General features: G+C 38.2%; 2 protein-coding genes across 3 annotated transcripts in view; one reads left to right on the top strand and one right to left on the bottom strand.

The window, feature by feature from the left end:
• The window catches only part of LOC137266359 (anaphase-promoting complex subunit 4-like), a 146,314-nt gene extending 138,872 nt beyond the window's left edge, over nucleotides 1-7,442 (bottom strand). Inside the window, exon 1 of one of the 2 annotated variants that reach the window (XM_067801846.1) lies at nucleotides 7,364-7,442. In XM_067801846.1, the coding sequence (XP_067657947.1) occupies nucleotides 7,364-7,387 (24 nt within the window). In that variant the 5' untranslated portion in view covers nucleotides 7,388-7,442. The remainder of the gene's footprint in view (nucleotides 1-7,363) is intronic. The other variant, XM_067801847.1, reaches the window with a different exon arrangement.
• A 67-nt stretch (nucleotides 7,443-7,509) lies between these two features.
• LOC137266360 (rho GTPase-activating protein 19-like) lies at nucleotides 7,510-22,245 on the top strand. The gene is made up of 12 exons (XM_067801848.1): nucleotides 7,510-7,705; nucleotides 11,843-12,073; nucleotides 16,229-16,312; nucleotides 17,508-17,720; nucleotides 18,029-18,246; nucleotides 18,506-18,592; nucleotides 18,746-18,862; nucleotides 19,177-19,341; nucleotides 19,499-19,573; nucleotides 19,750-19,941; nucleotides 20,484-20,774; nucleotides 21,141-22,245. Exons 1-12 carry the CDS (start codon nucleotides 7,525-7,527, stop codon nucleotides 21,216-21,218), a joined length of 1,932 nt encoding a protein of 643 aa, XP_067657949.1. The 5' UTR covers nucleotides 7,510-7,524; the 3' UTR covers nucleotides 21,219-22,245.
• The last annotated feature ends 1,758 nt before the right edge of the window (nucleotides 22,246-24,003 follow it).

Genomic DNA, 24,003 nt, shown 5'->3' with positions numbered 1-24,003 from the left:
AGTTTCAGAGGAGGATGGAGCTGATGTCCATGACTATAGACGCAGGGAAATAAATATACATCATTAGAGTAACTGGCCTCTATAAAACATTTATGTGTAGCTACTAAAATATACAGTTAATTAACAGTCATCTGGCTCTCATTCAGACTTAGCTGTTCTGGGGCAAGGGTATTGCAGTATGTTTCATAATAGAAATAGGTTGTATTGTGATAAACCTTGGAATTTCAAAAAGAATTGATCATTAAGACAAATGCCATATTTTATGCCCAAAGATCTGTGGGACTAATATTCTTCAATGCAAAAAAGTATTTCAGGAAATACACGGCTTAAAACAGAACATTCTTGACAAGTCATGACATCTTTATTTTTTTCATCTTTAATATTTTTTTTGTTTATATAATTTAATTTGTAAACAAACTGTTCAAATTAAGAAAAATGATGATGTTGTTGTATTAAATTCTTACTTTGGAAATTACTGCGAGATAATAGGTTGTATTACTGGAATGGGAGATCAAAGAAATACATCATAAAACCAAAGGGCCAAAAATGATAGTCCTTATTCAAATCCTCATTTTCCTTAATACAACAGACCTGCCTACCCATTTGCCTTCAAACTGTATTCATGGTTTCCAAAAAGTGTATTTGGGGTTGTAAAATGTGTACAATCTCAAAAGGAATACAATCTGGCTCCTCCCGGCACATCTCCCGAATGCGCAATACTAATATCTGCATGGCAATACAGGTCGCATACTTAGCTCCTTTAGTTGACCTGCTTATTCCGGGGATGTAAGTGTATTTATCAATTAACTATTGATCGAAGGATAATATCTGGATTTTCAAATATGGGGGTTTGTCAAATGGCTTGATCAGCTATGCTGTTGCCATTCATAAGCAATTGGAATATATTGGTATGCATGATGATGGCACAGATAAACAATACTGGAACAGAAAAGGATGGACTCAATGATGGTTAATACTAAAAGTGTGGAAGAAGACTATTTTTTGATGAATATAACTCAATTGGCGAACAATCTATGTGGGCATATAATTGTGTTCAATTATACAAAATAATACAAATACACCAAGTAGGCAGGTGTGTTAATATATGAACACACCACTACCTGACTATTTACTTCATATCTGGAACAGTGAAGACTTGTCCAACACCTCATAAAGGAGGGATTAAATTTTTGACCTCTGCACAGATAAAATGTCTGACATTTCACAAATTACATAAAACTTTTTCACTAACACTACGTAAGATAGAAAAATGCTCAAAATGTGTGAAAACCACTAAAAGTGAGGAATACCTGAGAATTGGTGACAAAAGTCATTTGATCTGCCAAACATTTGGGTTATGCAACTTCCTGCGGACAATTGCTGTGTGAAATACCATACATTCTCCTTCACCATTCCACAACCTTCGCTCCAACCTGACCCATAGAACATACTGTTGATTCAACAGTGATCGGAAAACAATCCACCCTCAGTACTTCCCATCAGCCTACCACCCCCTCCCACAGAACTCTGTTTATGTAGTGATCTATCTTCACCATACATCAGCATTAAAGCATGGAGTGAGTGAGTGAGTGAGTGAGTGAGTGAGAGAGAGTGCATTTTAGGAAATATTTCGCCAATATAAGAGTCTGACAGACAAAAAAAGGGTTCAACATATTGTACTGTTATTATGCTAACATTTGTATACCCATTAATCTGTTCAATATCCTCTTCAACTGCTCAAAAGCGCTTTGATTTTCCTTCGATCAATGAATGTCCATCACAACGGTACATTATATTTTCAATCTCAACTCCCTGGGAAACATACAACTCTTGAAGCCGATTGGGCCCACCGAGTTAATATGGCTTTCCCATCCTTACAAGGTACCCACTCACCATGAAGATCTAGGGCAGAATAGGTCTTCAGCAACCTATGCTTGCCACAAAAGGTTACTATGCTTGTTGTAAAAGGCAACTAACAGGATCAGCTAGAATATTGCAGAGTGCAGTGTAAAATTAAACTCACTTGATAGTTTTTCATCTCTAACCTAGATTAATTTCTATCAGAGACTCAACAATTGCAATCGATCAATAGTTCAATACAAGTGTTTGTGCATGGAAGAAATGAGTGAGTGGCTTGGTTTGGGTAGGTGAGTTATGGTTCAATGCTGTTCAGGCACTTTTCGAGCAATTACACAATAATCCACAAACAAACCACACAAGGGGAAAGCACTATCATCCCTCACCCACTAACCCCTATCTCATTGTCATTCAGTCCTGTTTGGAAGGCAGCTATGGCATACTCAAGGAATTGTGCTGATGTCCCTCAGCACAGTCTCACTCCTGCCTGGAAACAATACTGTGTTTATACAGTAGCCTGATGAGAACAAGCTTGACCATGTCCTATCATCTGTCATCCCGTTCTCAAACACTGAGGAGAAAGCCACAGATCCCCTACTTCAACCCTGTGTCAGGAAAGCCATTAACAGAATAGATCAAGGATGGTACTATTTGGAAAACTTCAAATTAGACACTAATGAGTTTGAATGAGAAAACAGTTTTTCCATGTACTTCCTGTTCTACAGACTCAACACAAATCGGAAGATGAGCAAATGACATTTGCTTGATAACGGTGCTAGCATCTGCACCAAAATGTTACATCTATTCCTACATAGATGTCTATTCACCAAAAATACACATAACAGTCAGGACCTTTTGGAGTCTATGCAGCCAAAAGTCATCATAAAATTTTAGTTAACATACACACAAAATAGGATTTGAAAGCCTTGGCCAGGGTTAGTTTCCCTTTGGTGAGTGAGTTAGAGGGTTTACGCTGCTTTAAACAATATTCCAGTTATATCATTGAGGGTATCATTCTAACGAAGGAGGACATGCTGCTGTGTCTTTTTGTAAAAAAAATTTCTAGCACTATGATTTGGGGTGGGTATTGCAGAAAACATGTATTTCAATATTTTGCAAAAAGTTATTTCTAAAACAAAAAATATTCATAATCGATTTATGCCTGAATATAAAGCAAAAACGCAAGAAATTCGCAATACTTGATGAAGCTTTAATAAAAACTTTAATGACAAAAAATAAAACATGAACTTTTTTAACCCAACATACTGCCACGCGGAGCCTTTTCCCTTATATTCACAAAATTGTTCATTGTTTGAGGGGGGGCACCATTTTACAACAAACACATGACTTGCGCTGTGAAAAATGGAAATATCTGAAGATATCCAAGTGTTAAAAAGTTTTCCTAATACATGTCAAAATACCAGTTTTTGAACTGGGTATCACAATTTATATTGTTTTCATGGCTGAACCAGGAAATACTAGTATACCAGTTATATCGCACATCCCTCAAAACTCCTATATCTAACATAGACTTAAGACCATCTTAGTGCTAAAATCATTCTATGCAAGCGACCCCTTATCCAAGAAGTTACCATTTCAGGGAAACTCACAAGCACAGGTAACCAACGCATCCTGGTCATCTATCAACCATCAAGAATTGGAACAGAGGTAACATCACTAATGCCTTTTTCTGAAAAGGCCAGCTAAAACCATGCAGGACGAATGTCATGAATTTCAAAAACATTTGCCCAAACAAGCTTTTGAATTTTTACCACTCCTAAACACTCAAGATGTCCCGAGTATGCCAACTTCTCAAAACAAAGGCCATTAGTGATGGTGCCAGGCTATGTTTGGGCTGTGTGAGGTATGGCTGAATGACCACACTGTTGACTCTGTGTCAGACTACTGTCAGGATCTTTAACTGTGAGCATCACTCAACCCCAGCCTCCATAGTAACGACTTAAACACTCATGTCCCTGTACCAGGATGAAGTATTTATTTGCTTCAAGATATGAAGCACTTAACTGTAATCCTCCTTCAGTTTCATGCATCTTCCATGGGAAGAGGTCTGGTGATACAGAAACTTCATGATACAATATGCATGGCAATATCTTGGAATGGTACCATTCAATCTGATCCATATCATGAACATTTTACAATACGATACACATCGGGATGTAAAGGAATGATACAATTCAGTTTTATGCAGATCACGGAATGCTATCTTTTGTTAGTTTCCTGAAGATGCTATATTTTGATTCCACATACTAGAGCAGAATTTTGACATAACCGTCAATTTCTCATAGATATCACAATACAAAAATATAGTATGGCTATATCTTTTGTTAGATAAAGTATCATGATTATCGATAATACGATATGTCATCACAGCTCTAGGCGTTATGGTTTACAATTCCAGCTAAATATATGTGCAGCTATGTTAACACGATTACTTAACACTGTGGAAGCAGAAAAAAACGCGTTACTGACAACAAAGATTGAAGTGAACATTTTGTGTCCATATATTTTATGAGTTCTTTGAAAAACATTAAGAAGTGATGAACATAAATCATAGATGTTTGGGATATCAGCTATATTATTTGCTAAACATGACTTTCCAACGTCATTGCTTACTCCTTCCACTGCACATCTTCATTTGAAGAAATAATAACAATATATGCCAAGTCTGTACCTCAAACTAGTTCACAGAAACTATCTGGGTTTTTTCAAAAATATATTATCTTCAGAATTTTCCCTGGTCTCAAACAAATGGTTCTCATTTCTAACTTTGAAGAAACACTCAAACTTTTCTTGAAGTACATGAATTGAAGAAATACCTTTATCAGCATCTTTCAAAATTTTAAATATATATTCTATGGCAGGATGAAATTTATGTGCACATCAGCATCCCCCACCCATCCTCACAATATGACAGGTCATGCCCTGGGGGGTAGTGCTTTATGGGACATCCAGCTAGGCCCACTGTTCTTATCTGTCAGTAACACTATGCTACTTGTGTTGAGAGACCAGACATAGCTCTAGGTCAGGACTAATACCATCAACTTCCATAAAAGCTAATTATGAATGGTCAAACTATGGCATTATGTCCATCATAAATGCTAACATGTGCACTGATGAATTGGTTTACAAGCATAAAGTTTTTCCAATCTTTGAAACTCTCCTTCAGTCACAGTTCCAGGAAGGGCAATAATACAAATAAGAAAAACATTTATAAAAGGTTTCATAAAATATATGAAAATTGTAAGATTGAATGAAAAGGTAACATTTCATGGTTTCCTGTCTGATTGTGACTAGAGATACCATGGATTTCCAAACAAACCTTTCAAGTTGAATATACTGAAATTTGATACAACCACTAAGGGTTCAATGTTATTTTAAAATACTTTCTCATCTATTTCACATTTTGGTTGGTTTTAATACTGGCAAAGTATTTTAAATTTTACTTCCATTTGTAAAGAAGGAAAATATTTTACTATGTCAGACAGACTATGACATGTTAAGAGTGAGACATCAACTGTCAGACTTCAACTAACTTGTCAGTGCCTTGCCAATCAGGACATACAGACAGCACCCTCCACATAGTGTCCACACACATAAACATTCCTCACCATCCCCTTTCTATAAACATCATTAACCTTGTCAAGAAAGCACATGATTTCCCTAAATACATCTCAATGCAAACTGCACCTAATCCTTCCCATGCACAGCTAATTCCATCAACTTAAAACATAACTAGCTTGGATCAGTTCTGGTGATCTGATCAGGATAATCAGCAAAGAAAACAGAAAGGGTTAAAACTTTAATTAGTGTTGTAGTGCTCCTATGTGGCTGCCAGTAGTTGTGTCTGCAGACCTAAGTCCAGATTCAATCCTTAATTCCAATCCCCTGGTTTATGCATGCAAGCTGGTCAATGTCTACTGGATACAATCTAAACATAGGCAGGTCATCAAATTTGGGTACATTCAGACTGAACAAGCCATGCAGTGCTAGACATGCTAAAATTACACATTTATGACCCATGGCTTGCCAAGCAATCTTTATGGCAATTGTCATGTTCAATTTATGTTGGTATTGTGAATGTCTGGCAACAATAAAATTTCTTAATCTGTAAGCATTAAACAAGGGTGAACATAGATGCTCAATAAGATAAAATAAAACAAAACAGAGAAGGCATAGGCAAACATGAACACTCTCTTGTTGATAGCAGTTACAAGTCACAGTCAAGACATTTCCAAATATTATATTCAAACAATCATATTTCCTTGAGTGACCCTTTATGTTTCTAGAAGTTATGAAGTATAGTATTGCAAACTTATGGATCTTTTCGTGAGTACAATTTTGACGCAAATACAGTTGGTGGGGGTGTTAATCATAGATAATATATAACGACTATACAATATGAGTCCAACACATTTACAGACACAACAATTCACATAAATACCAGGTGGGACTTGTGTTGGTTTTATGTGCTGATAAATAGATAGTGCTGGTGTGAATAAATGATTTGGTATAGTTTCCAGTGTTTATTTCAACTTGCAAGTTCAAACTATCACTTCTTACATGATGTACTGGCAAAACTTCAGTCACGAGATGACAATTAATGATTCTGTATACATTTCTCTCTGTGTAATAGGACTAAACACAGGAATATAGAAGTATTCCATTTCCGTTTCATTAAACATTTGCAGGATACAGCCAGTGATGAAGAACCATCAAAGACTATCAATGATGTGTTCAAACACAATCACATACACCATACTGTAAATGGTTGAAATGTTCAATCTGTCTGGTATGTAAGACTGTCTCACATGTCCTGCAATAAATTACCTTCTACATATGTTGGTTGGATCATGCAACATGTGTTATAGATCAATAAACTAAGAAAAGATTACTCCTGATAGTTGTAATGAGAACCAGACAAGCAATTACATCAGCAAAATTTGTTTCTGAAGAAAGTATGTGGTGCAAGATGTACAGTTGAAACAGAAAATATCACTGTTGTTATGTCAGTTTGGTTTTCATATCAGGGTATAACATATCATACAATCTCTGTAGGAAAAGAAAGTTTTGAATGCATGTCAATACCAGTATTATCTTCATCCACTGCAGGGAATATTGCATATATAATATTGTTGTGCAAAGGATGAAATTATCCATGGAAGTTTATGACAGTAACCAATATTTAAATTACATTGTAACTTGTAATGAAACTAGGTAGGGTGACACCTTCAGTATCCATCCAGATTCAGACGTAACCAACAGGTCTATGTATAGACATAAATAAAGATCACTAAACTGTCAACATTATGTCACTGTCAGCAGTTGACAGTGCTAAATATTGCTTCACACTTGCATCATTGTCTGAGTTACGAGTGAATGAAAGGGAAATACGGTGGTCTGACTCCACTGTCTGACCTAATTAGACACCACACAAATCGTGTTGAGCTATTGTTTGCATATCTACCTAAACAATTCTAAGTCTTACTCTATTATCGCACTCGATCACCATTCAAAACATCAAGACTTTCCCACATGGAACTAACATCCGGTAACGCATGGGCAGTGGAGTGGTTTCCGTCAACCAATTAAATCGCGTCTTTCAAAGCGAACGCCCAATCGTCGAGCTTGTTTGCAATTGAACAATAGATGGAGGACTGCGGCGGCTGTTTTGACTTGAGAAGGAGAGAGAACATAAAATTCTCCCATCCTGACTCGCCTCAGACATCGCAACTGAACTCAATCGCAACACATGTATCTCCACTATTTGTGGACTACCAATCTGACGAGATACATACTTTAGATCAGGATATATACGAAACAACATTAGGTGAGTGAGAGACCCATACTGCCATATTTTAATGTGGAGATCCAATTCCCGAGTGACAGCTCATTGCCGTGAAGCGTATTTGTTCTGTTCGCAATTATATGGATATCTGGATACAGAGCTTATGCAGAGAAGGATCTACAACCTGCAGATTATTGGATATACCATGCTCCTTACGATCTTCAGCATCTGAGTCGATAAATTTGGCTTATAGAAGCATCCGGTTGAATATTTACAGAAGTAGACCTACCGCTTGTCTCCAGTGTTTATTGGATTTTGTCTTCTGTCACGGTAAATCGGTTGATCAAGAATTTCAGGTTCCTAGCATTTTGACAAAGAAATATCTTTCTGAGTCCTAAACAGCCTTTATCCCCCAAATTTGATGAAATGTTGATATATTAATGTTCATTTTTTAAATCATCCAGTTAAACTTGAAAATGTCAAAACAAAAAAGCCCAGTGGATTCATACTGTGACAGGTGACATGTCATATTTGTAGTCAGATCATTTCCATTTTCATCCTTTTTTGTTATCATGTAAATCCTCATAAATGACAACAGCTGTTGCAGTTTGTAGCAAGACAATGTGCAGCTTTTCATATATTACAAAAAACGTATCTCAGACCTAGTAATGTTATATCCTTTGTGCTAAAAGGTTCAGTGGCTGGTGTTGATTTTCATAGAATTTTATTTGCTAAATAATTGTTGCTGATAAATTAATCTGCAGTATTAAGTTGATATTAGATATAAAGTCTGTTTTTCATAATTTCAGTATCAGTGATCACACCATTGTCCCTCACCCTTTATTATGTGGGTATTAAATGCTGTAACAGATGATTTTGATTTAATCCTTGTGGTCCTAATTTTCTTGGTCAGTAAATGATGGACATAAATTTTATAACAGTTATCCAGGTGTCAGGGCTGACTGGAACCTAATTGGCTCCCTGCTGGTCAGTGTAGGTCTGTTATCTAACTGTGTTGGCCAGTGAGCTGGTTAGATGTGTGGCCAGAGGCTGGTGGTTCACATCTGCAATTACTCAAGGCAATCAAGCTTAACTGGTTACATGGAGAGAGAGGAAGGGAGGCTGAACTCAAATTTAAGAAGCACTTTTCTGTTTCATACCTGGTATTCTTACATCCACTACTATTTTAAAGTTTTAAAGAAAGAAATTCGAACACTTTGAACAAAATGCATTTGAGCATTGTTTCTGTTTTTGAAACTGTGACCTAGGTGTACTCATGCATGAATTTCAGTTGTAATTGAATAAATAAATGTCTGTATTTCACAGCTATAAAATAAAAACCAGTCATCAGTAACGGTCATAAAAGTCTGTTCTGGCCAACTAAATTACATCTTCCATCATGGTCACTATACCCATCGGAGACTAAGTATTTTTAAATCCACATTTATTGATCATGGTGGTTAGGTCTTAAGATTTCTACAAACCTTTGATCTCAGCCATATCCTTTTACAATGCTTTCATTCAGCTGTGCAAGCAAGGCATTTCCTCCCTACTCCCTATTTATGGTCAGACATCTGAATGCCTAACATGGCCTGTGCCCTTTTCATCCTTGCTCTACCCTCCCTCATCCACCCACCCTTTCTAACATGGATCCACAGTGTTCTTCCTCCTGGATAATAAAGATTTCTCACTGTCTCGGGTAGAGCCCCTATTACATGTGGTCAGTAAACCTGCTTTATTACTGGATCTTCGCTACTTTGAACTTGGGTGGCTTTAAATTCAGGGTTTTGGTGGCAAATCTTCAGGATTGATGTATATGCCATGCAAATGTTGATCTGGCCTTGGGATCAGGAGATTCCCTCTGATGTTTTGATTGCAGATTGATGAGTTGGTTGCCAGGTAAAGTGTCCATGTGAATTGCTCCTAGTTGGATCTGTTTGTGTATTTTATTGCTGTATTGTTAACGGATGGTTGTTGAATTGTTTGGTGGTGTGGATGGTTATTATTTGGGAAAGTCCTTGTTTTTTAGATTAATCTTGTGAAAGAGAATTGTTCTGCTAATGTTAAATGCTCAGTCTGATCCATGTGCTTTGCATGTATTTTTGTCATTTTGTTCAATCATGTAAAACACCTTTGTTATTTTTGGTGCAACAGACAGATTATTTAACGAACACATGCACTTCTTGGAATAAAATATTATTAAAGAGTGTAATTTGTATACACTACACATAAATCCATATGATTTTTTTGCCTAAAAGTGCAGCTCCTGTAGCAGTAATTAAAAAGCTTTTCACAAGTTTATACTATTGACATGATGTGAGAGACGGGCATCAACATGAGTCTGATGTCGATTGCACTTTGTTAGTTTCACTTGAGCTGTAGGCTGTTTCACTCATTCAAGTGTCAGTGGCTGAAATCAACACAGGTCCTGCCAGCTTTGTTTATAGGTCCCCCTGCTATCATTCTCTAACTAATTGCAGTTCCAAGCAAATTGGGATATTCGCAATTAGTGCAGTGTAAACAATTAAAATGCTCCTGTGGCCTCATACTTCAGAATGTTTTTATTTACGTATTGCATGTAATGATAGGAAAACATTTAGAAGGAATGATACTCAGACAGTTAGCAGTGGCTGCCAGATATGCTGGCAACAATTAACAACTGGCCTCTTTAAATGTAATCAAGACTTAAGATAGAAATTGATGTTATGAAAATTACAAGCAAGTATCTTATAGCATGTCTAGATAGTGTGAATGATATTTGTGATTTTGAATTCTGCACATGATGAATGTATCGGATATTTAAAAGCCTCATGTTTCAAGGTCTCCTTGAATTGGTTCTATTTACCTATTGAAGACATAACTGTTTTATTGAACAATTTCAATTCATAGAGCAATATGCCTTAGAGTAATTGTTGGGGTAATTGTCTGTGTGCCTTTTTTACTTTTCGAAAGTTTTCATAAAACTGATTACCCTTAGAAATAGACATGATGAAAAAACCACCTGTCTTTCATGTCCATGAATCATATTGATATATGCAACCCATAAGAAATGTTTATTCTGCCTAATCCCTATCTCTTTGGTCAGCCCCTAAGGAGTCACAATACTACAGTCCCAGTAAGGGTACAGCTAATTTGGGGATTACCCAGTTCACTGAGACAATACCACTATGTCACAGTGGATCAATAAGAGCATTACTTTCTGTATTGTTTTCGGACCTATGATTGTAAAGAACACATCATCTCTGTCAGCAGCCCCTTTGATGATTCATTAATCCACACAGTATAAACTCTGCCACACCTATCTGGTATAAAGCTTGGCCATCCCCTCCAGCTCTCAGTCATGTCCACAGCTTCAGGGAAGATGTTTAAGATGCTGAGGCAGGCTACTGTAAACCATCAAAGTAAGACAAGGAGTTATATAACCATGCCAGTTTCAAATCAAAACCATGCTCATAGCTGTGTGTAGGTTGGCCTGTGGTCATCTGCAAACTGACCAGTGTGGGAAACAGGGACCCTCAAGCTAGGCTGTTTGGATAAGGGCTAACCCTAGTCTGCTTATTTAAATTCAGTGCCCTGCTCTAGTGTAAAGGCTGGTGGTCTCCTGTCAGGTATTGTCCTTTTAGGCCATTAATGCTATCAATGCCAATCATTCCCAATGTCACTTTTCTCCCTTTATTTGAAATGGTGAAAACGGTGTATCTTTTGGAATGAATGTGCCTCTTAAATTTAGAATCACTGAGTTTGAGAATAGGCTTTTTTCAATGTGCCTGACCTGAGGTACAGCCCATTAAGAAATAATGGAATTATTTTTTAGAATGATTGTGTAGACATAGGGTCTGGGATTCTATGTGAATGCAAGAGACCATGAGTGATCTTGTGGATTTAATCATGCTGATTTGAAATACTGTTTATTCTGGTGGCAGTTATGAATCTGTTTTGCCTCAGGATGTTTGATATATGACCGCTCCTTTAACCACTGATACAATACACTTGTCATCAGCATCATCACCCTCCTCAACACAAACAAATAGGTTATAGATAGCTTCTTCAGCTTTAGAAATCCATGAACTTCATTTTAGTGAGAGCATGTCCATGGATATAATGTACCTAACACAAAGACACCAAAATGGACATTGGTGTTTCTTGTGGCCTGTTATTGACAACTGATGTCTTTTTCAGCCATGTCTCTGACGATGTCAACAGTTAGGCGTCGCCAGACAGAGGCAGAGAAGAACTTGAATCGACTGCGCAGTGTCCGCCCTGAGAAACTGTCCGCAATGTGCAAGATGCACCTGTCATTCCTCCTTGACCTTGATGGTGCCAAGCTGGAGGAACTTAGCAGTGAAACCACGGACAATAACAAGCCTGATAAAAAAAGGGGATGCTCCACTCCATTCTCCAAGAAAAAAGGTAAAGAGAATATCGATACAAGTTCTTAATTCTGATTTGAACATTCAAATAAAGCCTTCTTCATGTGAGTTATCAAAAACAACTTCCATACCTTTCTCAAAGATAAAAAAACAATGCTGAAGTTTATGGCCAGTTCAAGAGACTGATAAACTTTTAGATCTCCCTGCAGATGCTACAAGTTTTGAAAAATTTAACTGCTTGAATTTTCATGGGTAAGCTTTGCAGTCAGTTTTGCCCATAAAGTTGTGAAGTCCAGTTTTCCTGTATTCATAGTCATATATTGCCAGACCGTCACTTATTTCAATAATTTGAAGCTTTTGAAGTATCCAGCTTTCCAACAAGTTTAAGGTCAAAACCCTTTGAAGTCCACTTGACTGCTTCTCATGAATATAGGATGTCCACTGAACCATATGTTGATGAGAACCTTGTGTTAGATGCATTAGCTCATAAAGGTTGGGTCTATGGTCAGTTGGATGCAAATCTGATCTACAGCATGTGTTTCTGATTTCCCCTCAGAATTAACTGCAAGTCTTTGCTGTCTCAGTTCAAGATCATCCCCAGTATCACTGGCCAGCCTGGTGTCTGGCAGATGGATTTACAATCTGAAATTGACATCAGCCCCATAAACTGTTGGGATGTTTTCACAAGGGGTATGCAAGCATATAAACCCCAGTTGTAACACCTGTTATTGTTTAGGATTTCTGCAGTCAACACATTTACCCAACATCTGTTAGATAACAGGTTATTTGCATCCTATATTTCAAATATCACATGTTCATTTCATCAGCAAATAGCCTTGATGTAAGACAGGTGTATGACATCATAGTAGGCAGATGTAGCTTAGAGCCAGTTTCCTGCCATTGTGGTTAATTTCCCTTCAGGTGACCATTAATTATTTATTAGTACATTTCAAAATTTGCATATCATTTATACTTGATGTCTATTGCCTGTCATGCTCACATGATTGATGGCTTGTCATGTTGTGAAATGGGCATAGCTTGTACAGGATGTTAGCTTGGTTCAAAAAGGACACTAGAGGCTTGACATTAATCCTGCCCGTGTTTCCACTTAAATGGATGATTGGCTTTAATCCAGAAATAAATTTAATGGTTACATGATTCTGTTGGTGTATCAATTCTCCCTGTCAACAGCAAAGCAAGCAGGATCTGTCTCATCGACAAGCATGATATGATTAAGGGGATTATGTTTTTCGTCATTGTTGGCATGTCTTTGACAGTTCGCAATGTCAACATAGATTATATAATTTCCTTGGCCTTGCATAGCATTGATGAACTTGGCAAACACCCTCCACTATAATGGATCTCTACAGTCAACACAATGTTGATAGTGTCAAGAGAAGATGGGAACACCCCAGCAACTCAACCCTATTCCCACCTTCCAAGATTCACCTGCAAAGAAACTCTTAATCTTCAGCAAGACCACTCAGCTGACCACAAGGGTCCATTCACCAAACACTGCTGGTCACTGATGCAGAAAGGCACCTCTGCCAAATCAATCAGCCCTAACGTCCATTTTTGATGTCCTGTCAGTCTCAAAAGGCATAACGCCCTAGTTCCTTCCCCATGCTGTCCATGTTAAAACGAACCTGCTTTTGATTTACTGGGACATTTAGTTCCTATTATGCATTGTTAGGAGACCTTTATCAATTTTATGCCTGTAGTTGCCCAAGAGCAAGAAGGAAGCCTTGAGGGAGATATGGTCAATTGATAAGGCGTTAGATCTCACTGTAGTCCCTCCTTTGATATATGCTGCTATCTACCCTGGCCTAAGATCTCCCCATATCCTGGGGGCAAACTGTCTGCTTCCTCCTCCATTCCTTTGATATTTGCTGCTATCTACCCTGACCTACATCTCTCTGTATCCTGGGGAAAGTTTTCTTCTTCCTCATCCCCAAGGCTATATTGTGTCAGAGATATTACCTGTGGTGCAATATATGTGAATTTGTATCATATGTACATGGCTTAGGCAGCAAGTGCCAGATGGTCAGTCATTGCAAAACCACTGGGTCTGCTGATCTTGAGAACTGAATGTCTTTGACTGGTTTTACCTTGCATGCAGAAGAAGGTGGTTGTTTTGATCCCAAACACATAACCAGCATTTCAGATATTGTCATTAGTGTAAGGAAGCGTGGATGTTTTGGCCAAAAGCATGTATTGTCTGCATAGACATACCATCTTTGCTTTCAGTCTTCAAAATGTTTGCATCTGTTGATGACTAAGATGGGATGACAATATTAAAAGGAGGTTGACCAGTTGCATTTAATAGCTAATTCTGAACCAATGCTTCAAATTAGCTTCAAACTGGAACCAAATTAAAGTGATAGAAAATGTAAATTCAGGAAACATTTTGACTTCAAAAAGTAGTCTAAGGCTGAACTTGTGAATACTTCTGTTGAACTGTAGACATTACTTGTGATCAAGTACACAGTGAAACAACAGGTTCACACCTCCATACCATCATAGAATTCCACCGTTTCTTAGAACCAGAATTGTGTTTCTCCAATTGTCATCTTCTTTGTCTGTAATTGTGTTATGATACCCTTGTGGGGACTGTAACACTTGAGTGTAAGTTCTTCTGCTAAGTTCTTATTCAAAGAAGACTATTTGAAACAGTAGCAGATCTTTTGTACCAGACACCATGAGGCTCAGACACTATAATGCAATCCACATTTCTTTGAGTGATGTAGCATGTCACTTCTAAGCCTGCACTTGAAACCCCTTTCATTCAACCTTTTCATTCCCATGTTTCATTATTGCTGCGTAAGCTGTCCCACCTTATCATAGAATTCTACACCCTGTCAGTCTAATGATGTGGTCACTCAATCTGCTTGAACTTGGCCAACTTGCACCTCTGCCCTATGCCTTCCATCACAGGATGTGACTATTCTTCCCCTCTCCACCCAGCCATCCCACACCCCAGTCCTCTAAAATTACACATACCCAATCTTCCTAATGACTTCCTCCATGCACTGCTTCCATTGTCTCTTGCTAATCCCGTCCCCACCCTCCTGGCCCTGCCTTGCCCTCAAGCAACGACCCGCCTCCACCCCTTTCTAGCCTGTTTCTGCAACAGAAGACTGCATACAGTCACCATTCCTAATGACCCTATGCCATTCATTGCATTATATCACATCTCCAAGCCTTCATCATCTTCACCATCATCTGATTCAGTCTGCCATCCAGTTCTCCCTCACTACCCTCCAGGTTTTAAATGCATCTCCCTTGTTTCCCCTTCCTCATGTAATCAAGGCTTCTGGGGCCACAAAAGACTTGCTCTAATATTTGTTCTCACTGTAATCACCTGCCCTTGATCTCCTGTGCTAATAGGTCTTTGAAAGATCTACCCTTTAACTTAAAATGTCATTAATGATGCCCGCTTCTATAGATTGGATTTTGGTGTAAAAAGACTTTTTCATAACTCTCTTTACTGAGGACACTGATTTGACCAAATGTGATTGATCCTCTTGTGTAGTTGTTCATGTTGTTAAGATACTTTCATATCATGTTCTTCATTGATGCCAAGACATGCATTATTCACAATGCAACCATTCCAGTATTGTTATAGCATGAAACCTATTTAGTCTTGATGAATTATCTATTAGGGAAAGTATTTATTTAAAGCCAGGTCATGGTTGGGGACCTTTTATGTTTTAATATCACCTGACCTTTGTACTGAAAAAAATTGATTTGATTAAATATTCTCAAAGATCACATATGACTGTCATTGAGCTTTACACAGACTGACACTGTCCTGTTAATTATTCATACAACTTACACTATGAGTAAGAGCCCACATGATTTATGACTCTCTCACTGACTTTTGTTTGTCAAACTTGAGTACCATGGTTGGTTAAGCTGATCATTTATTCAGCCATCTTTTGTCAAAGAGCTTTGTTCTGATACGTGTCAGGGAGTAAAATCGATGTTAATTTAGGTTGTGGCATTATCTTCACTAAAAATACACTTTACATAATCAATAAATGAAAATCCTTTGTTTATGTCGATTTTGAAAGAACAGGCAACAAATGCAACTCGATCCATTGTTTCTGGGCAAACAATTTTAAGGATAGATTTAGATGAACATTTACAATACTCCTTTCTTTGATAATTGTAAAAATTGTATTTTTTTTTCCAGGAAAGGGTCTCTTTGGATCTCCAGTGAGCGAGGAGAATGTGGCCCAAGTGTACCAGTTGATTGAGTTCCTCGGAAGACCTGAGAGTAAGTTTCTGAATATAGTCCATGTGATCATGGCAGGTGTTATTTGTAAAGGATCCATACCAGTACATGTGATGTTCAACAGTTGCCTGATAAAGCTGACATGTTAAGTCTTGACTGACTAAGACAGAGACAAGACAGATGGCTGGAGAGATTCAATACCAACATATCTGGACTGTCCATTTCAATGTGTGACCCCCTGACCTTCAGCATCCTCCACAATGATCACAAGACAATGGTCCAAGTGGAAGTGTGTCTTTCACCAGTGAGACAAAACAGTTGGACACTGAGAAAACAATGATGCAACTGAACCGTTTTCTCAGTGATATAACCCCTTGACCACCATCACTCTGATTGTCTGGTGATGTTGGTGGTCAAAATATCCTGTACCAGTGATGTCATTAGCAATCATTGCCACTTACTCTTGCTTGTCAGAGACCAGTTTTGGGTAGACACACTGATGTAATGTCAATGTTGATCTGATATAACTGTGTTGAAGAAAAGGCTCCAGTTGCAACCAGTCATCCATGGAGGGAGACTGCTTTGATGTCCCCCTTTGATATAGAAGCTTGCTCTTGGGCAAGAAAAGGTTCTGGATAATCCTGTACACTGGTCAAGTATCACACTTGGACCACTTGGACATAGAAAAGTATTCAAGGAATGAAATGCCCAGCATGCGACTGAACTTTGTATTGTATGCAATCTTGATTGTCATAATATTAATGAACGGCTTGACCCAGCTAGCAAGCAGTTGGCTAGACTACTACAAAAAATACACAGTCCAAGCTTGAATTGCAGCATTTGAAGTGAAAAGATCAAAGGCAGACGGCAGACTTGACCACTTAAATTCAGAGTGGAGTTTAAGGTTCTCAAGCAAAGAAACTGCAAATGACCTGAATGATCTCAGATCCTTTCTGTGAAACATGAATAGGGAATAAGATTTGAAAAGACAAAATGGCTGAATGGCAGGTTGTTAAAACCTGGAAATGACATGAACTCAACCTTGGTCTAATTGGTCCAAGGGGGTTTTGTAGTTCCTTTGTGAGACAGGATTTATCAAATTTGTTCCAAAGAGAACACAATCATTTTCAAATTTAAATTTAATCCCCTCCATCTGTGTTTAAACTGATCTGCCATAATTCACTGACCTGTGGTTGTTGTAATTGGAAACCTGAAACTAATTGAAATGTCCTTACAGATATTGCCAAGGAAGGCCTGTTCAGAAAGAATGGAAACATCTGCCGACAGCGCATCCTGAAAGAGCTGCTGGAGCAGGGCCACAACAATCTCTGTCTGGATGATGGCACCTTCACCGCTCATGACGTTGCTGCAGTCCTCAAGCACTACCTTGCCGAGCTCCCTGAGCAGCTTCTGACGGAGAAACATGCAGAGGCACACAAGCAAATATTTGGTAAGTAAATTACAATGATGTGCATGTACAGCAAGCCTCTTGATATTTACTCATGAAAATATTCGAAAGTTCTCAATACTAAACTACCCTGGATTTGTAGAGTAACTACAAGTATTATAATTTATGGAATCTACGAGAAGGTACTGATAAAAACGACAGATCAATTACCTTTGGCTTATTGGATGACATCCTTTGTTAAACCAGATCTTCAAACTGAAAGCGTTTGCTGGCAACCTTGGTAGGGCAAGGTGCAATGCCTGGTATTTGCACAGGTGTCATTTAATGATGATATGCTAATTTCATCGTAGACATGGGTCGTGATGTGTCCGAGAGTGACCGTGCCAGGATCAAGGACAAACAGCTCAAGGCTCTACAGCTGCTGTTCCATCTTCTGCCTAGAGAGAATGCTCTTCTATTGGAGTGTGTTCTTGACCTTCTGCACAAAGTTGCCAAGGTCTCGGAGAACAGGATGACATCACAGGCCCTTGGAACGATCTTCACTCCTCATCTGTTCTGTTCAAGAAAGGTAAATATTTCATTGTTCATATTCATTTTTAAGTTGTTTAATTTAAGTTATTCCAGCTACATTATAATGCTCTGTGATTGTCTAGACTTAATAATAAAAGTCAAATGGTTGTTGTTTGAGCATCAAACTACACATTGATGATATGATGACATACTAATTATTATTCATATTATGTCAGTAATATCAATAACAACAATAAAGATAATATGTTGTTATTATTGCTTCATCTGATTATATTTCATTCCTCTCTTGTCCCCAGCTGACTCCTGCAGAGCTCCATACAGCTTCCATGAGCTCAGCCAAGGCAGTCAGCTTCTTAGTTGACAATGCCCAAACACTGTTCAAGGTGAGACACCTTACAACGCTTCAATTCATTCAGACCATTTAAATTTTATAAATTTTGTATTACTGTTGTACGAGTTAAAGATATGTTATTTATGGTTCTTATTTATCCGGTCGCTATAGTCAGTGTAGTAAGTCCGATGTTTGTCTGTCACAGATCCCTCGAGAGCTGGCAGTCGATGTGTCCAACTTTTGGCGTGAAATGGAAGACCCAAATTACAACAGTAACAGACCCGATTCCTCCGAGAAGAACAACAACATCACCAGACCCAAGGTGAGTAACAGATGACATCTTTATTTACACAGTACATCAACATCAATTTCCGAGACATTCAGGAATTGGTCCAATATAATTCTGGATATTGGATAATATAATTCTGTTCTGAGGCAATGGATTCAGTAGTTTAGGCTCAGTGGTTTTGCACCCCAGTGGTAGTAATCAATCTTTTGATCATCTTGTTCAGGCATTTATAGCAGGTATGGTAGCTGGTTTGCTGAGCTCTACGTTGTACAACCATATATACACATCTAATGACATCCATCTCCTGACCTTGTACCCTTATACTCAAATTCTTTTTGATCTTGCAGAAATGGGGAAGTGGCCCAGCCTTGAACACACTAGTGTGCTACATTGACCGACCTGTCTGCCAGCAAGCAGACACTGCCAGTGACACCCAGGTGGCTCTAGCGAAGCTTTACGCACACGTCCAGGCCATGCCAGAGTCAGCCAAGAAGAAGAAACTACTCAAGCAGGTATGCCGACATCTCTCTCTGATAAGTGTAAGGTCTCACATGTCCCTTTTCTGTCTACGAGAGTTTAGGACATTTCTTTCTCAATGTGATAATGAGAAATGACTAATTATCTTTGAGATGTTATTGTCTGTTCATGCAATTCTGCTTTTGTTTCCAGTTCAACCGTGCAAGTGGTAACACACAGCCCAAGAACAAGCACACAAGAAGTCGAACATTTGGTGAATCACTTAAGGTTAGTTCAGGATTCATTAACAGTTGACAGCTCCTTTTATTGAACTATTCAAGCAAACAAGTAAAGCATCTTGCTGAAAATTTCCAAAGCTTTATCAAGTCTTTGATTTGGTCTGCTTCATTCAGTTGACAATCTGTTTAGTCATTTATTGCAGTGTGTATTTTCTCTCCCATCAGAAACACTTCCCAGTTCTCCACAAACACAAGCGCCGTGGCTCAAACGACCCTGCCCAGCTGACTGAGAACTTGAACTGGGGACTGACCAAACCCATCCTGATTGAAGAAGTCGATGATGACAAGGTGACGATTATCAAGTGTGGCAACTCGCCACCCACACCCAACAACAACAAGGAGCCCAAGGCTAAAGTGGTAAGTAGCTTTCAGTCTGGTAATGTACACTCAGTTTTGAGAATCATTGCCCTCGATATCTGTGTTCAATATTAACTAAGCATTTATGAAAGATCACTAAAACTGATGGTTTACTGTTTTAAGAGACGGAATCAGGATTAATGTTATGTTCAAGATTATCGAACTATTATTGCAGTATGCATTAGGTATGTGAGTCAGAATGTATTTGTTCGTACCAAAGTTTAATTGTGCTATCCTGAAATATGATGCAACAGATGCATCATAAAGACAACAAGCCAACTACGTATTCTTTTGTCCCATGAATGCCTAGCCACAGGCAGTATGACAAGGAGTACCATCTTTCATCAATGTTGGTATAACATATCTAGGGTTCAAACCAGTGACCTTCAGCTTTCTGTCCTTCTCTTGTTTTGTGACTATTTTCAAAGGCGATTGTCATCTCACCTTTGTGACATTTGTGAATTGTCATTCTGATAGTTGGGTTCATTGTTTTCTGTTGCCACTTCTGTGATGACGTGACTAATTCCACGATTATCTTTCAGGCCTCCAGCCCAGCTGTACATATTGTAGACATGAGGGACCACAACACACACAAGACTAACACACGTAAACGACGCAGCAATGAAGACATGGACAGGAATGTCCCCTTCAAGAAAGACAACCAGGAAAACATCAGTACCCAGAAACATCCTTCTGCCGAGAATGAGATCAACTACATGAATGTCAACATGAATGTCAGGAAAACACTGTACTTCACACCCGAAAGAAACAAACCCATCGCAATGGTTTCACCCATCACTCAGTCTATGTGCAAGGCATCCAAATCTGTGCAGGTAATTACAGTCTTATCAATTTTCAAAAATCATTTTCATTAATAATTTAACTTTTTAAATATCTCAAAATCTTATGATTGTTTCAATTTTTGGAGACCACGGCCATATAGCTGGAATATGAGTATAGACAACACACATTTTCCAGAAAGATTAGAGAGTCAATGTAAGCTGTCTTTCAGCATAGTTATGTGCTGTTAGAACTTACAACAAACCACTGGAAATAACAGTGACGTAAAACTAAACCCACTCACTAATAAACCAAATACTGCCATACCAGCGGCTGAAGTGCTTGCACGACAGTCAATTGCTTTTATTGCTTTAATGTTTTTAGGTCATTCTTTATAATTGTGTTATCCTTTGTTTCAGAAACAAGTGCTGACCCCTCGGTCTAGAAAAGCTATGTCCCTCGTCCAGTCACCCGTGGACTATGAGAGTTCCATGTAGTGCTACAACAAACACTCTCCACAACTTTCTTACCTCTTTCCTTCGCTCTTTCTTTCCATTCTTCCATCTGTCAGATTTGTAAATAACTTATAATGTAAAAATACTTAGTGCAAAAGCCGAACAGAAAGTGCTAAATATTTGGGTACTCCCCGGAAACTATTGTGATGTGATGTGTTTGTGAATTGTCGCTGAAAGATGAAGCCCATCAGCCAAGCTGAAGTGGATGCAGCATAGAAATATTTGATTCTCGAGTGAATATGATGTGATTGCCAATAATTGTACAGTTGTGCACTGCACATATGCATGTAAATCTGCACAGCCATGTAAAGATGCACGACGAGTTGTACAGACGATATGTGTATGACAAATATTGTTTGAATCATGAATGGCAGAATGGTGTGATAATCACCAAGTGCTCGTTACAATTATCATTACTGTGAAGTGTATCATATTTCAAATATTTTACTACCTGCTGACACTACTGGGAACATTTAAACAACATTCAATACTTTACTCTTCTCTCAAGGTTGGAGTATTGTGTGTGGTTTAAATAGGTAGGCCCTCAATAGTACAGAAATCAGCTTTGTCTCACCCCTGTACTATTTTGGTTACCATGTTCATTATTTATTTCGTAACATTCTTTCAAAATTGTTTGATTTTAGCAGTTTCCGTTTTATTTGCTTGTTATTGAAGTTAGTTTTTCTCACTCCTATTGCCAAAAACTTTAGTAGGAAGTTGCAACAAGCTTTAATTTTAACTTAACTGAAGCTTAAGTTTCAAAGGGAAACTCTGCATTTTAGAGTAGAAGCTGCATCAGATTTTATATTTCCTACTGCAATGTTTGAAATGCTAAATGGTTGCTCAGCAACATGATTGGAGCATTTTCGTGTGTGTTAAGTGTGTGCTTTAAGTGCTAAATAATCTAAATAGTGTTTTAATATTCTGTCATTCTGTGAGTGGGCACAGACAGCAATGATGATGCCACTCATGACATGTAATTAAAATAAAGATATATATAAATACACAATAGTTTGGTATTTTATTCTCATGTCTGGAGACATGTGATGATGTGTGTTTGTCAACTGGAACAGGGTTAAACATGTATACTAGCCCAGCTGTATTGAGGCTAGTCACAAGGCTGCACATTGACTGGTATAATCTAGTTTCATATGGAACACACCAGCGGGTTAGTGGGATTTGCGTAATTGTGTCCACCCTAAGGTCAGAGGTCATACCTGTCCACTGATCTGTCTCTATATCCTATTTGGATGGTGATGTCAAAGCACAAAATTTGGATTCAGGTGGCCATGTTGATTTTTTTTGCATCCTGGACACCCATTTTGAGGTTGGAAACAATGCTTACACAGTGTCACTATAGACAGACATGATTTTCCATAGATTCGTGGATTTCTGGAATTTTTGTTTCATTTTGAATGTTTTTGGGTTTTTTTTAGACTGGTGTATTTTGCTAGTGGAGGTTTTCTTGAGTTGAGTATTTCCATTACAAAGTATCGTATAGTCGAGGATAGGTCTCAAAACACACTTCAGTATTGTCAAGTTCATTTTTTGGGACGTCACCCCATCTCTCCCTCTTATTATTTTCAGAGATTTTTGTCCTTTGCTGTTGTCATGTCTGCTCATGCCACCACAGGGTGGGCATGGGGAGAGGGACCTATCATGCTTGTGGTGAAAAGTCACAAAATGCCCAGTTGAACCCAGAAAACATGTATATTGTGATATGAGGTTTCTTGGGAAGTACATGAGACATGAGAGGGTTTTTGGCAATCTAAGACGGTTGGATTCTTAATTCACAAACTATGCAGGACATCCAATGCAATGCAACAATGCAACTGAATCACAATGTCATACAGACCATTATGACTTTGGTTACTATGACACTACAATCAAATGACATCACAAGTCTCTGTCACAGAAGCTGTTAGCTGTACTTTTACTAACACAAATACAATTTACAAACAGAAAAGTTGTTGAAAAATCAGCTGCCCCTTTGTCTTTGAATTCCAAATATATCACTTTACATTGAAATACTGAGTATTTAATACCAAAATACCTTCAAAGTGACATTCTCTTTGTCAGTCTCTGGACTCAGTTTCAAACCAGGCTCTAATTGCCATGTCTTTACCTATAACTGTCAATGGGCAGCAGAGCATGGACCCCTTCTTACCCCTTTATCCCTGTATTTTATCTCGACACCTTTTAATAGCCACAGGGTGAATGAGTTTTAACAATTGAACTTGGTCCTGTATCTCCAATCAGAATCATTAAAAAAATGACAAAGGAGTTATAACTTACGCTCGGGTAAATATAATAGAATAAAAATATAACAAAAATCATTAGTTTATTAAACCGTGTATGAAACTACTCTTTCAGGACAGCTGGAAGCATGTCTAAAAACGAACACCAATTGAAAGTCAACCAAGACAGGAACTCAACATGTACAAAACTACAAAGAATAATCAATATCATGAAAAAGCATTTCTCCCAAACAAAATTTGTCCAGATCGTCAAGAACTTCCTGGAGCAATCCAAGCATGATTAGTAGATCCCTGCAGGGGTGCAACTTAATAGCACCACACTCCTCCCCTCCGTAATGGGCAGGTGGGTCCACCATTGCTGACCACTGCTAATTGCCAAGGGGACACATAAATTTCTTTTGACACTTCCCTATCCTAGTGTCCATTTAGCCATTGTTACATGTGACCCCATTTAGCAGTTGCTTTTTCAAGAGTGTCATCGGAATAAAAGTTTCTGGAGGTGATAACAA

The sequence above is a fragment of the Haliotis asinina genome, chromosome 15 (assembly GCF_037392515.1).
Source record: "Haliotis asinina isolate JCU_RB_2024 chromosome 15, JCU_Hal_asi_v2, whole genome shotgun sequence".
NCBI classification, from domain to species: domain Eukaryota; kingdom Metazoa; phylum Mollusca; class Gastropoda; order Lepetellida; family Haliotidae; genus Haliotis; species Haliotis asinina.
Note: the sequence above shows the minus strand (reverse complement) of the source record. Positions and strands in the feature narration are given on the sequence as shown.

Bases quoted from the DNA above. Each gene is read 5' to 3' on its own strand.
- LOC137266360 (XM_067801848.1), top strand. From the start codon at position 7,525: ATGGAGGACTGCGGCGGCTGTTTTGACTTGAGAAGGAGAGAGAACATA. The intron at 19,574-19,749 runs GTTAGTTCAGGA...CTCTCCCATCAG, and splicing joins CATTTGGTGAATCACTTAAG to AAACACTTCCCAGTTCTCCA. The intron at 19,942-20,483 runs GTAAGTAGCTTT...ATTATCTTTCAG, and splicing joins AGGAGCCCAAGGCTAAAGTG to GCCTCCAGCCCAGCTGTACA.